The 15,356-nt window shown below is 43.6% G+C and overlaps 1 protein-coding gene across 2 annotated transcripts in view; it reads right to left on the bottom strand.

The window, feature by feature from the left end:
- The window catches only part of EDEM2 (ER degradation enhancing alpha-mannosidase like protein 2), a 551,481-nt gene that overhangs the window by 60,041 nt on the left and 476,084 nt on the right, over positions 1-15,356 (bottom strand). Inside the window, exon 11 of one of the 2 annotated variants that reach the window (XM_069243892.1) lies at positions 6,526-11,079. The exons of the other annotated variant lie outside the window; for it this stretch is intronic. Within the exon in view, the coding sequence (XP_069099993.1) occupies positions 10,765-11,079 (315 nt within the window). The 3' untranslated portion in view covers positions 6,526-10,764. Of the gene's footprint in view, positions 1-6,525; positions 11,080-15,356 lie in introns of those variants that run through there. 2 annotated transcript variants of the gene reach the window in all.

Below are 15,356 nucleotides of genomic sequence, written 5' to 3'. Positions count from 1 at the left end.
CCATTCTTCGCTCCGACATACCCCATGAAGAGATGGTTATCCACCTGTAACTCTTGTGTGCTGTCAAGGTAGGACTGGCCTACGTGAAAGGGAGTGACCACTTTCAGAAGAAAGGACGTTTTTGTGCTAAGCACCAGTTTGCCCACATAGAATGTGAGGTAAGGCGGCTTGGATGATAAAACCTGAAGTTCGCTGACCCGCTGGGCAGATGTTATCACCAGTAGGAATGCTGCCTTGATGGTAAGCAGCCAGAGAGGACAATTATGGATTGGCTCAAAAGGAGTGCACATCAGGAAAGCTAAAACAAGTTTGAGGTCCCACTGAGGCATGATAAAGAGTCAAGGAGGGAACATATGTTGGAGACCCTACAAAAGGGGATACAAAGAGAGATGGCTGATCTGGCAACCACCAAAAAAAACAGATATAGTTAAGAGATAGCCCTTCAGCTCTGCTGCGTAATAGAAAGTAAAAAGAGTAAAAAGAAGAACCTGAGAAGAGGGGGCAGAAAGGGGATTAATTTGTTTTCCGAAAATCATGCCACACATTTTTGGCAACGGCATGCGTATATCCTCTTGGTGGAGAGACGTCTGGCTGCCATGATAACACAGACTTCGGAAGTAAGGTTGTTGGCTGTCAAATGCCACTGAATCTCCATGCAAGAAGACGAAGAGTTGACCGGTTCAGGTGGAGGATCCTCCCAAAGGGGAAGCCTGATCCGAGGGTCGATGGCCATGCTCAACAGCTCGGGATACCAAACGCTCTGTGCCCAGTCCAGAGCCACAAGGATGACTTGGGACTGGCCATTCTTGATCTTCTTGAGAACTCTGGGCGTAAGTGGTATGGGCGAAAAGGCGTACAGGCCTGAGCTCCACTTGAGACGAAAAGGGTCTTTGAGTGAGAGCCACCTTGAAAACTCCAGCAAGCAAAACTGCTGACATTGCACATTCTTGGCAGTAGCAAACAGATCTAACCAAGGCCCTCCACATTGCTGAAAGAGACCTTGCACCATCTCTGGATGGAGATGCCATTCATGATCCGCTAAGTACCTGTGACTGAGTTCATCTGGTCTGGTGTTCCGAGAGCTCATCAAATGATGAACCACCAGGGATATGCCCTGACGTTCCAACCATATTGGATGGTGCTGCGGCCACTGGAACTTCAGGTCCCACAGCAGAGTCACAATCTGCCTGCGGGCATCTGTTACAAGCAGGATGCAGGAGACCATGAGGCCCAGCAGCCTCAGAGTCAGTCCAGGATGAAGGCTTAAAACATCGGTATCATAGCTTGACTATTCTGGACTCACTGTTCGGGAGGATAAGCGCAAAACAGCACTGTGTCCAGAACAGCTCTGATAAAGGGGAGCCACTGAGTCAGGTGTGACTTGAACACGTCTATAGTGAACCCCAGTGAGTGAAGGAGGTCTGCCGTACTCTGGAGGTGAGACACAACAGCCTTCAACAGTCATCGAGATAGGGGAAGGCTGGCACCCCGATCTCTGTGGATGAGCTTTAACCACTGCCATCACCTTGAACACCGGAGGGCGCACTGGTAAGGCCAAAGGGGAGCACAACTAACTGAAAGTGCTTGTGGCCCATCATGAACAGCAGGTAGCGGCTATGGGCAGGCACAACAGGAATATGACAGTATGCATCCTGCAAGTTCAATACTACTATCCAGTCTCCCGGATTGAGGGCTAACAAGACTGGACCTGAGCTAGCATGAGCATCTTTAACTTTTCCTTCTTGAGAAAGAAGTTGAGAGGGCGCAGGTCTAGGATAGGACGAAGGCCTCCATCCTTCTTCGGCCTAAGAAACAAGTGGGAATAGCGACCACTACCTACTTCTGGCATCGGCACCCTCTCTGTGGCTCCCTTGGCCAAGAGAGCTGTGACTTCCTAGTCGAGAAGGGATAGGTGATCCTCTGGCAGCCTGCCGTAGGTTGGTAGCATAGGGGTAGAGGTGTTCACGAAGGGGAGGAAGTAGCCCCTTTGGAAAATCTGCAAATCCACCTGTCCAATGCTATGCACTGCCCGTGGGGCAGGTAACGGCAAATCCTGCTGCCAACTGGGTGCCCAAGATGGTAATAGGGAAGATTAGGAGGGTTTGGAGGTTGCGGCTGCCAGGGGGGTGGTGGACTGGCCTGACCACTGGCTGCCCAATCCACTGGGTCTGTGGGTACTGCGGCCTCAGCCATGCAGAGCCTGGGGCGCATACAGAGCACAGTGGCTCAAAAGGTAGAGGTGAGGTTGGAAGCACCTTCCGTAGCCACAAACGGAGCAAAAGGCATATTGTGGGTGACGAGGGGCCATGAAAAGGCCCAAAGACCTAGCTGTAGTCCTGCTATCCTTAAAGTGCTCCAGCGCTGCATCCGCCTAGCCCCCAAAGAGACAGGAGCCATTAAAGGGCATGTCCATGAGTGACACTCGTCCACCTCCAGCAAAGCCAGTTGTTCTCAACCAGGTGCCATAAGGCCACCATTGATGAAACAGCTCCGCCTAGTGAGTCAGTGGTTTCCAGTCATCTTATAGTGAACTTAGCTGCATCTCTCCCATCAGCAACAGCCTGGGAGAGTAAAGCCTGGCCTCCTCCGGGGCCTTTGGCAGTACCTGTGCAACTGTATACCTCACAGCGTGGAAATAGCAACCCAAAAGGTTGGTGGAAGAAAACATCGTCTTCCCAAAAGTGTCCAGCCTATTGGGATTCCGTTTTTGTGGGTTTGGTAGGAAATGCACCAGGATTTACTTAAGATGTAGAGGTTTGGACCACCAAGGGTCTGCATGAGGATATCTGGGTCCCCTGGAGCGGGCGGTGGCAGCAGGCAATCATCCTATATGGGCTTTGTCCAGGTCCCAAGCAGGACATCCGTGAGGGCTTCAGTGAACGTGAGTAGCAGTTCCGAAGGGGACACTCCTGGTTGCAGCACCTCAGTCTTCTCATGACTGCCACAGATGGCAACTGAAAATTACCTTCCTCCTCCATTGCCACAGTAGCTGGAGAAAGCAGGCCCATACATAAAGAAGTGTCCAGTATACTGGCCTCAACCAGATCTTCACACCAGTCCATCGTCTGATAAGGCTGGTATTCTTCAGGGGCCAGTGACACCCCCCTCCCACCCCACATTTCTCCATGAAGCTAAACCTGAAAGGTATGGCTCAAGTCGGTACCTGAATCCGCATTGGTCAACGCTCTTCCAGCTCAGTATCAGAGTACGGGATGAGAATGGGGGTGACGCAGGGAGCGTCCACATCGGGACCAGAGTTAGGGAAAGTCGACAAGGCATGACCAGCGTCGGTCCAGATCCTGGGGCCTGACTGCAGCCTGGGCCGAAGCTGCCAGTGCAGAGCCAGAATAGGCCCCTTCCGAACCCTCAGGGCCCGAAGGCACGCCAGAGGGAATAGACCGCCCAACTTTGAGATGCATGGCCTCATAAAACTGAGTTGGGCAGGGGTTGCTTCGGCTCCCCAGAAACTCTGGGAGACGCAGAGTTGGCCCAGGTTCTGGCTCAACTGCAGAGCCAGCCCTTGATGAGTGACACTGTTGTCTTGTCAGCCGATGGATGAGGTGAAGTTGAAGACCTTTTGGTTGTTTTCTTCTTCCTTTGATGGGACTTACCTGAGTGACTCGACGACTTCGAGTGGGACGAAGATCAAGGGCTCCGCAACCAATCCCAGGACAATCCTCTCGGCAGGGATCTTGATCACTGTGGCGTTGCACATCGAGCCACCAAGAGCTTAAGGCCCTAAAGGCCTTTGGGTTCATGACATGGCTATCGGCACAGGACTTCGGTTGTGATTGAGTTCGAGGCACAAGAGGCATATAAGATGCAAGTCTGTCACCAGCATCAATCGGTGATAGGGGCCACAGCGCTTGAAACTAGCCTTCCTGGATGACATCCCTGCCACGCCTGGATTGAAAACCACATGAAGACAGTGACAAAAGTCAAAAAAAGCTAGTCCAAAAAATGACTACGGATAGCTCTTCTCTGGATCTGTGCTGACTGGCGTGGTAAGTAAAGTAATGATGCCAGCGTGTCTGGATGGTGTGTATATAGGCATCATGAATGTCACTTCTGGTGTGAACTATGCCACACTGAGCCAAATGCCCCTACCTACTGGCGCACAGGGCTACTACTCATGAAAAATTTCCCAATCCTTTCTGATGCATGGGGATAATTCTAAGGTAAGGAATCTGCAGCTAGAAACCTCTATTAGATAGAGAGTCCTTTACTACTAAATGTAGTATACCACCATAGGCACTCTATTGGAATACAGCAAAAGTGGATTTCTAAAGCTAGATATTGCACAACATTTTACTAATAGGACTTTTGGTGTACAATATTTATAAATACTGCAGGCAAATACCAATATCTACTGCTCTTAAGAAATTAAATTACTATTTAACAGTACAAAACTAGGCAATTTCTGTTCATATTATCCTTCCCAGGACTGTTTCTTTTTCTTTCTTTTTTTTTACAAACAAGTTCTGTATATTTTACATCATGCCAACCAAATATTACCCAGGAAAAAAAAATATATACTCATGAGAGAGAAGAGAAACGATAAACACACCAGCAAAAGGGGAAGGTCGACTGAAAAAAACAATACCAGTAAGAGAATTCCTAGATATTTGCATTTTATTAACACCTGACTACAAATTACAAGAATGGAAGTGGCAAAAAGTTCTTAACAGACAACTAAAATGTTTGCTGACCATGGGTACAACCCCAAAAAGGACCCTTTAATTACACTGTGTACTCATACAGGAATGGAGTCCATTATAAATATTATATTTAAACATTTAAAAAATTGCGTACTTGATAATTTACTTCTAAAAATTCCCTTAAAAAGACTGATGAACGGATACAGAAACAATGTGCTCATGATTTTGTTGAAAAAGCTTTCATAGTTCAAAGAAAATAGTTCATTTTAATTGTAAATCAGATGAAAAACATGGCACATTTAATTAAAAAATAAAATATACTTAAGCTGTGTAACAAGGATCTTAGAAGACTAAACGTTTGTAATAATTTTAGAGGGACTTGGAGACATGCATCCAGCACTGACCCATACGTTTATCAAAAGACTTACCACCAATATACTAATGGGGTCCTATATGTGACCGATGAAGGACACTTGTTATGAAGTATTATGGGAGGGTTAGAAAAAAATACACAGCTGTCTGAAGATGATTTTCATTAAAGAAGGAAAACAGTGTATGAATGGAATTGTACTTCTATGTGCAATATTAAAAAATATATCCATCCTGAAACTGCAGACCTTTCTTGCTAAATTCTTAAAAAACACTATTCCAAAGTAAAATTAAAGTTTTACATTTGGACACTTGCTTACTTAGGAACATTACTAAGTTGCAAGGGCATTCCTTAGCTTGCCTTGCAAATGAGATGTCCAGTTCTACATTCTAACACATTGAAATGCTTCCCACTCATCATTCAACAATAAGAACACTTGTATACACATTATACTTTGTTAAAGGCACATCAACAGACTAGTTCTAATCTAATAATGCTCTACTTCACTTAAATCCAACAGACGTCTACTCTATTGCACACTAAATACAATCTCAATACTTATATGCCTGCCCAAATGTTGTTTACACCCACAATCCATCTGAAAATACATTCCTAAACTTAGAGACTTATCAAATGGATATCCTGGAATTTCAAGAAACAATCTGAAATACTAAATAAAATACATATTTGCTGCACAAGAACTCCTTAGGAGAAACAAACTAAAATTATTGATCTGCTTGAGAAAAACTGAAAATGATGACAGATGGAGAAAACAAGATAATTATCCCACTGTAAAAAACAGTTATGATGTTTGTGATTATCAAATTGTGTGTAGTTACTGCCTTGCAAAACTGGACTGTAACTTTATGTCTTTGCATGCAATTCATAACAATTTGGAAATGTATCCTATACCTTAAGGATTAAGGAATCTTGATTTATATGAAAATATATGAATACACGCTGTACATCCTTTTAAAACCATTATTAGAATACAACCAAAATCTTTCAACCTCAGAAATGAGCGTGTGCACTAAAAGTAAAACAATTTTTTCTTCTATTAAATTATCACAAAAAAAAACAAATCTAGGAGTCCAGCGCAAATTAGAAGAACCTTTAGTTGTATTAATAAATGGAGTACCAACAAAAGACATAAATATTTGGCAAGAATTAATAAGTATTAGAAAACATCAAGAAGCCATTTCTTACTGTCACATAGGCTCTCATTCTAATGAGCCTACAGGATTTCGAGTGGCAGAATCGCCTGCGGTGTTGAAGTCTGAGTCTGACCCACTAGAGGTGACACCTGTCACTCCAATCTAGGTTCTGCTCTGGCTAACTAGCAGTGCTTCATCTCTTCCCAAGGGCAGGGATGATTGGGCAGCCGAGCGAATGACATAACTGGTTTCTAAGGGAAGCCGAGGTCACTCAGGTCTTATCCGTTTCTCTCAGTTATATTAGTCTCACATACACAATGACAAACAGAGGCAGTATATATTTCAATAATGCTTTAATAAAGCGACTGCTTCGTAAATAGTAAAGCGTGGACTGCAATAACCAGGACAATACAGCATGAGAAGATTACAATTGTGACAAGGAGAGTAAAACATAAAAATAATGCTACCATATTGTCACAAGAGTCAACAGACTAATTCCTACCTAAGCTATGATAGAGCACAGCGTGTTAAGCTCTAATTCTGCCTTTCAGGATCCCCCCTGGGAAGACATCATCCCCCATACTTGAGCAAAGGCCTGAAGTCTGTAAAACAGCTGTAGGGAAGCATTCGGCAATCAGCATACAGTCGTGGTTCTCAGGCTGGAATCTCCCTCTAATGTGTAAAAGACAGGGAAGTGTTTTTATAATAAAACAGCTGATGTTCTGAGAAAATCTCCCTACGTGTTTTTTCTATGAATGTCAGAGACTAAACCTTTACCACGTTCACCTGCAACCTATCTTACTGCAGCCTTGGAAGAACCACAGAGTGAGCAACAATGTCTTGTTTGAGAACAGAGTGCTGGCCTAAGCAAAAATAGTCAGACAGCGAGAAAATAAAACAAGACCGTAAAAGTGGCTCCTGTAACAATAATAAAGCAAAACCGAATAAATTATATATAGGTTAAACTGCACAGAGGCAGGCCTAGTATGTTAAAATAACAAGCATGAAGCTATAACTAAAATGGTTACACAACCCCCTCCCCTTGTCGGTTGAAAGTGGTTCAAAGCCTAAAGCTACTAAGCTCAACCTAAGATATATATGTAAAAATGTCAATAATGATGAGCTAAAAGGACACATGAGCTTATAAAAAGACAATTTAAAACTGTTAACATGTGGCATAAAAGGGACCGAATTTCAAGAAATTTGTTTTAGAGTTATTTTTAGAATTTCCGATCGATTCTGGGAAAATAGAGGACAGGAAATCTTCAACTTCGGCAGGTGTTAAAGTTGGAAAGCCATCGCCGAGAAGGACCAAGGAGCAGTCGTTTTCCGTAGCCTGAGCCTCAGCCAAGGCGGCATTCCTGTGGTGTGCCCAATGATGTGTCAAGAGCCACATCCTCCAGGAAGGGCAACTCATAAGTAGCTTCCCGTACCAAACGCACCATCAAGGCCTCAGCGAGAACATCAACAGATCAGCATCCAAAGAAAGTAAGCACTGCGTAGAAAGACAAACTTCCAGTGCATGTTCCAAAGAGCACCAGAGGCACCGAAACCGGGCTGCACACAATGTAAAACCAGTCTGAATGACCGGGACCAGTCACATTCCAATTGCTCCAGGGGTGTTGTCTAAAAATACTGAATATTGCGTTCACGACACAGCTGCGCTGATGGGAGCGCTTTCATTCCTCCTTGTTGCAGCAGGACAGCCTTTGCGCATAAAAAATAGCAACAGCAAAACGCCAACTATTATAGCCAAAGTTATTGGAAATCCCCTGAAAATACTGGAGACTATAGAGTGGATGGCTGATGGTATTAAACCGAATATGGAGGAGAAGGTGTGAACGAAACCAGAACCAACAGCCTTAAAGAAATTTGCCACGAGTTCACCAAAGTGTCTCGGAAAGTTGGTACTTAAAAGGGACTGTATCTCCGCTGATGACTTTGCCACCTTAAGTGCGTAGGTCTTGCATGCAGATGTAAGAGCCACATGTTTTTGAAACAATAAAGCCTCGAGTCTTCGCAACTTGTCAAAATCTACATTAGAAGTAGAAATATGAGGCCAAATGTCTGCTACCTCTTTTATTTCAGTGGGAGGAAAAAGTACATTCCAGCAGCATGTAACAATCTTAGAGACCGAAACAACAAACTATTCCAGGTCGCATCCCACAACAGTCTTCACCATTAAGGAGAACACAGCTGTTTGAGAGCACCTGGAACGTAGGCCTAATCCAGGGGACTGGAACTCCCTTCAGATAACAAGCCAAGTTCGCTGCAGACGTGTTACACGCCCCATGCAAGGACAGCTGTTTACCAACCATCGACTGGCTGACAGAAATCTTGCATTCATTACCACTAAGAAAGACTTCTTTCATGCCACTGAGACATTTGTATGCGAAGCGTAGCTCCCAAACCTCATGGATGTAACTATCTCACAGTTTTTCGTATCTGCCTACCAGAAAGTGTTTTAAACAGGATGTGAATTGTAGTGTGGAAATAAACAGATTAATGACCCTGTGTATTAACCACTCAGCAGAGGGTATTTCAGTACAGTAAAAAGCAACATTTCAAATTTTTCGATGTTTAACGTGACGTAAGTCGCTTCTTTCTTAGCCATTAGTTGTTGTTGTCGTGTTAAATTAAAAGAAGAAAATATTTCCCTTGCGCTGACATATTGCCAGGGAACGCGACCGCCTTCAGTGTTTGAAGTGTCAAACCCAACTGCATAATGGACCATAGCTGACTCTCTCCATGATGTAAGGAAGACATATCTGTTTGAATAATGTCTATAGCAGAAGAGATGATGTTATTTAGGGTGTATATCCAACCGGACAGGGTGTTAATCCCATTATCTACAAAAGCTACTGCCTTCTTTAAATTTTCCTGGTTTATTTGCCTTAACCGGGCAACAGCTTCTTGTTGGGAAAGTTTTCAAATTTCATTATATGCTTCGTAAAAGAAGCATTTTCTACGTTGTTTTCTGGGGAATAACAGGAAGTCCTGTAAGTCGTGTTATTAGACAGGAGACTGAGGTGTTCTTTAACCACGTCTAGTGAGAAAGTCTTTAACCATTGCTGGCATAGTTTCCCTACACTGTATGTTGTAACTATACCTGCATGTTCGGACGATATATAGCGAGGGTTTGGCCTACTTGTTCTAAAACGCCCCGAGGAGTTGACAAAACATTTGTCACACCCATTGGTATCTACTGGCTACAATAACCACCCGCCAGGACGTGTCAGTGAAACATTAAATGTGCCATTCTGGACCCATTCATCGAGCTGAACTTCAGTTGCATTTATATATTTCTGCCATTTATAAAATTTTGCAGGGGATAGTATACTGGGCGTGTTCAATTCCTTAATATTTGCTACGCCTAAACAACTCGTTTGTTGTACAGTTTCATTTAAAAACATCATTTGAACAGGTACCAGGCATGCTCTAAATAAAGCTTCCTTCCCCCGTATTTGCCAATGTCTAGTTCCCCACACAAGTCAGTCTACTTCAGCCAATATTCATAGCCTTCTATAGTCAACCGGGAAACAAAGGAATCCGAATATATAAATTTCGTATTTGCCAATAATATGCATATGTTTCTGTAGGTGGCAATTTGAAATAATACGACTCCGCATTTTTAACATCGTGCCCCAAAAAATATGTAAACTTTTCAGAATACGTTTTAGAACTCCATTGCGGTGGAGTCGGACAATGTTCCCATTGTGTATAACTAAAAACAGTCTTTGGGCTCCTTGCTCTGTAGATGAAATGGTGCCCATAATAATGATAGCAAAACTTATCTCCATAATTCTCTTTAGATTGATAAACATCTGTTTTCAAATACAGTATAATGCTGCAATTCAGTCATCATAGAATCAACTGTTTTCACATCCCAATCATCAGAAACAACCTCGGGTATTATTATATTGTTCATTGAAATTTTAAACACATATGGTATTTGAATGACCTCCGTATGACCATATACATCAAATGTTACTTTATCCCAAACAATCCCATCAGGAATTGGTATAGCGAAAATGTTCACAAAAGACGAGTCTCTGCGGACCTTGTGAGAAGAAAAACGTGGTTTTAGGACCTCATCCACCAGTTCAACTGTTGATTTTTCAGGAAGAAAATAACCATTTAATAACAAAAAGAATGTGATGACAAACACAATCCAAAGCAGAAAAGCTAGTACAGTCAAGGAAAGCCACAGATAGTTCCATGGAAGAATGAAGTAAGTTACTTTAAGACAATTTATCAGCTTACGTGGTTTTGACAGTTCAGGTGTCGAAAAGGCGAATGAGTCCGAAAAGTCATTGTTGATGTTGGCAAAGTGTCCAGAAGCAGTCTGTACAAAAACTGGAGCTGTGTTCGTTTGTGGAGTTGGTGTTTCCCACAGTGGCACAGAATAAATAACACCATCCATCTGTGTCGAAGTTGTGTCAAATCGATCAGTAATTTCCATATTATTTGATGTCAGTGGAACCAATGCAAGATCATTTTCCACCCTCCTAAAGCTCGGAGAGGTGTCAGTGTTGCTGCTTACAACTTGTAGAGGAACTTCTTGACCGGTAGTGAGAGGGATTCAGGAACTATTGGCTGTTCCTTTTGATCGGCTGTGCAGGATCGGCCACATGGTGTAATTTGACATTGTTGATGGAGACAAAACGATTTTCTTGGCACCTGCCAACGGTGGTAGAATGACCGTTCTGGTACCGTGTATTGCCAAAACTGCGACCGGTGCACAATAAGAAGGGCCAAGTTCCTTTTTCATAGCAACTTTTTCACGTACTAGATCCCCCACTCTAGGAATCCAGCCGGTAGGCGTTATAGGTACATCATCAATTCCTATGGAGGCAGCACTGGCAGAAGAGTTGTCATCGTGGAACTGCTGTAATTCCTGTAAGACAGTGACATGTTCATTTATGTCAAAGGGTGTATCGGCCGCCTCCACACCAGGACCTTCAAGATCTGGAACATACATTTGAGTTCTGAACAGGCACTCAAATGAAGTATGACCCCCATCCCCCCAGGACCTTCTACGCAGATTGGTAAGTGCTCTCTGGACTCCATACATGTGGTTAAGCCAACTACGACCTGTTGCTAAGAGTCTGGCTGTTAAGGATTGCTTTAAATCACGGTTTAATCGCTCTAGTACACTATTTTCCTCGGGATCAAATGGAGACTAGTACGGAAGTTGGTCCCCCAATGAAGCCATGGCATCCCTGAAGGCCCTTGAGGGGAAAGGAGGACCCTGGTCCGGGTGGAAAGCTTCAACTGCATATGTACCGATAAAGACTCGCAAATTTTTAATAACAGTCCGAGCGTCAGCTGAGCGTTGTGGCCACACCCATAGAAATCTGGAGCAGGAGTCAACAGCAACTATGATGTATTTGTATGCACTGTCCCGTGTTAGGGGACCGCAATGGTCCCAGTACACACATTGTAAAGGTTTGTTAGAAATTAGGAGGGGTGTCTACGGTGGGCACTTAGCAGTGGAAACTTCGATTTGTTGGCAGATGTCGCAACAAAGGACATACTGCTTCGCCTCCTTGTATAGGCCTGGCAACCAAAAATGGGCTTGTAGCAATGATATTGTAGCCGCCACACCAGCATGGGCAGATGCTGTCCCCTCATGCGCTGCTTTATTCAACTCTGGTTTTATATCTTTAGTGGGAATCTTTTGAACCCCTACGCCTGTTATCTTAACTTCAGCATTTAGGCAGCCTCCCATTCCAAGGAATATTTAGCAGGAAATTATTTTGGATAGAGCGTACCATCAGCCGTAGCTTTCACGGCAGCCCATATGTCTGCATCTGGTATTGCTCCTGAGCGGGCTAGGGCAGCAACCATGGCTGTAGCAACTGCTGACTTTGCGGCTTCATCAGCCAGTGTATTCCCAGCCATGAGTATTCCAATGCTCTGGTGTCCAAGTGTATGTACAACATGGACATTTGGTAGCATTTCCTTCAGATCCGCTACTTTCCCCCCACATTAGTCTGTGTTTAATGGTGTTGTCTTTAGAATCTCTGAACCCATTCTGGCGCCAGTAATGCAGGTATTCATTGAAGGACTGGGCACAATAGTACGAATCACAATCAGCGTGAGCTGTGCAGGATCCATATGTTACAGTGCCATCACCAGAGCTTTCAGCTCTGCTAGTTGTGATGTGCAATCCCCTAGGGTTTGCGTAAATGTATGTAGGGGACAAAATGTGTTATCCTCCATGTAGCCACTTATGACTGTGCAAGCAGCAGAGTACTGGTGCTTTGTGCCAATTGCAGGTTGTGCAGAGCCATCGTTGTACATGACTCTATGATATTGTTCAATAGGCAGTGTGTGTTTGCTGGAACTGCATATTTCCATTTTGTATTGCAAAAATTCCTGAGTTTGTAATTTTGGGTCAAAAATGTAATCTACATCAGTGGCTGTCAAAGACGTGGCCCATTGGATCAAACGTGGATGTAATGCTTTTGTGTTAGGAACGTTGGCTATTGTGACAGCCTCTAGGTCTGGGATTGGAGAAACGATGATAATGCGTTTGCCCTGGGCTAGAGGTATTTCTCTAATGACAGCCATCTGAACAGCAGTGTGAATTTTCTCAGTGGGAGCAAAGCGTTGTTCTGCTGCTGAGTAGAAATGTGATTTGTATGCTATCGGGTCTGTCTGACCCTCATTAAAGGACACATAGGTGAAACCAATGGAGCTAGCAATTACTTTGGTGACCAAGTGCGTTTTGTTGTCCCTTGTGTGTAGATGCTGTGCTGCAAGCAGGTCTGTCTGCAGGTCTCTGGAATGTGTGTGTGTTCGATTGTCCAAAATTTACTTGAAGTCAGGATGTATTAAGTCATATAAGGGTTTTATGCGTGATGCATAATCTGGAATGTAAATTCTGCCAAAATTTAGGAAACCCAAAAGAGATTGGAGTTTTTTAAATCGTATTTGGTGGTTGTAATTGTATGCACTTTTATAAGAATTGTGGCATAGGTTCTTCCCTTCACTCGATAGCTCATATCCCAGAAACAGGACGCTGAGGAAGGCTATTTTTGTTTTTTTTAAGTTGAATTTGTAGCCAAATTCAGCAAATCCCACAACAATGCGGGCTACCCGTCTTAAATGTTGTAGAAATTCATCATCTGTAAGATAGGTATCATCTACATAGGACACTGCTTCAGGGTCAATGTCGTGCAAAATTGCAGTCACATGAGCTGCAAACAGTCCTGGACTGTTCTTGTACCCCTGGGGTAAACAACAGATTTTTTTCTGAGAGCGTAGTGCACTGAAACTTGTTAAGTCTCTACTTTCAGGTGCTATATTCTGGCAGAAGAAACCATTGGAAATGTCCAGTGTTTTGTATTTTTTTGCGCACTATGTTGTTCATTAGTGCTGTGCTGTGTGAGTTTTGTATAGCATATGTGCGTGTATGACTATTTAAATGTCTGTAGTCTAAGACTATTCTGTATGAATGGTCCGGTTTAGCTAGTGGGAATAAAGGATTATTAATTGGGGAGACACAGGGTTCAATTACGCTCTGGTACTGTAGTTGTGTGAGGATTTCTCTCACAGGTGCTTTCGCATCATGTTTTATTGGATACTGAGGTTAATTTTTTAATATGTATTACGTGGTAGGGGGATTCTTTATCCCATTCTACATGGTTGTAATATAACGCAGATGCCTGCATCAATGCCCAGTCGATGGTGTAGGATTCCGTGAGTTCCTCCAGAACAAGGGGCGAGAAAGAAGGTTTATAACCTCATCCCCATAGGGGCAGGTACGGACAAATTCAGGTGGCCAATCTTGTTTGGCCAACAAGATATCATATATATTTACCAGGCAATCCCAAAATATTGTGTCTATTGTGCGTTCATGTTTCCTTCTAACTGTAGCATTACTTTATACACCCTATCAGGTGTAGAGAATCACATGTCCGCAGTTTCTACTTGTAGAAAGTCATCAGTTACTTTCACCTCCAGATGCTCTAGAAGACTCCGGCGAACTATTGTGACCTCTGCCCCGCTGTCTAGCAGCACTAGTACCCACTTCCTGTTCTTCAAAAGGACCCTCTTTTTGAGTGGCATGTCGTGCTGCAACTGCTGCCACCTTTTTTTAAATTTTTTTTATTGGGTTTTTGTTGGGGAGGTTTCTCTTCCTTTTCAACAGAAACCTCTGACGTGCGTTGTGATTCCTGTCTCAGGTTCACGTACTCTATTCTTCGGTCTGATTGCCCACCTCTCTCACTGCTTTTTTCCAATGTGTCCTGAAAGGAATGAGATTGGTGTGTATCAATATATTGATATCTATCAGGCATTTTTATGTTAACTCTTTTTCAGAGATTAAATCTATTTGGTGGGTTCTCCGTACGCAGAGATTCTCCCCATTCTTTTTTAGGAGTCTGTTGTTTTTATCCTAGCGTTTTTTGTTGCCCTCAGGAGCTTGCTTGGAAAAATCTTTATTAGATTTGCCCTGAAATTGTGCTTAAGTTGGTCTGGCCCATAGACTATCTAGACCAATGCTAGAATAGGTCTCTGCCATAATCTATGGCAGCTCGTGTTCCTGATCCTGTTGACGTTCATCACAGAGCTGCGTGCGCACTTGTAGTGCAACTGCTTCCCCTTCAAGATTACTTAAAATAATTGAGGACACTGTGGCAAAATTGCCCGTTAATTGCATCCCCAAGTCCAGTCCAGGGCAGCCCCGTATTCATCTTAAATTTGCTTCAACACTTCCGGTAAATTGGCAAGTGTCGGTGTACCGTGTGCGGTAGTATAGAGCGTGGCAAATACCGTGCCCCGGGTATTACAGTTATCTACTGTGGGGACCATCCCAAATGGCAAGCACATCGTTAAAATTCTATGTTTATCCTGAGGTCCCGAATGGGGAAATACCGCTTCCAGTGCATTTATTTTTTGAGCTAACCAAAATGGAGTTTCCTCTCGTTTGGCGGGTACTTTACCCATAATTGAATGTACAGTCACAGGGTTAATACCTGGCATCACTGCATGTGGTTGCGCTGGAGCAGCATGTGCTGGGTATGTACTTAATGTTTGCATTACCAACTGTACTATTCGTGTGTATATCGCTGTCAATTCAGTATATAAGCAATGAACCTCAGCTACTGATAAATTTGCTACTGCAAAGTGAGGTGTATAAGTGGCCAATAAACGCCAGGTAGAACC

The sequence above is a fragment of the Pleurodeles waltl genome, chromosome 7, assembly GCF_031143425.1.
Source record: "Pleurodeles waltl isolate 20211129_DDA chromosome 7, aPleWal1.hap1.20221129, whole genome shotgun sequence".
In the NCBI taxonomy this organism is placed as follows: domain Eukaryota; kingdom Metazoa; phylum Chordata; class Amphibia; order Caudata; family Salamandridae; genus Pleurodeles; species Pleurodeles waltl.
The sequence above is the reverse complement of the archived record's forward strand: the minus strand, read 5'-3'. Positions and strand labels throughout refer to the sequence as shown.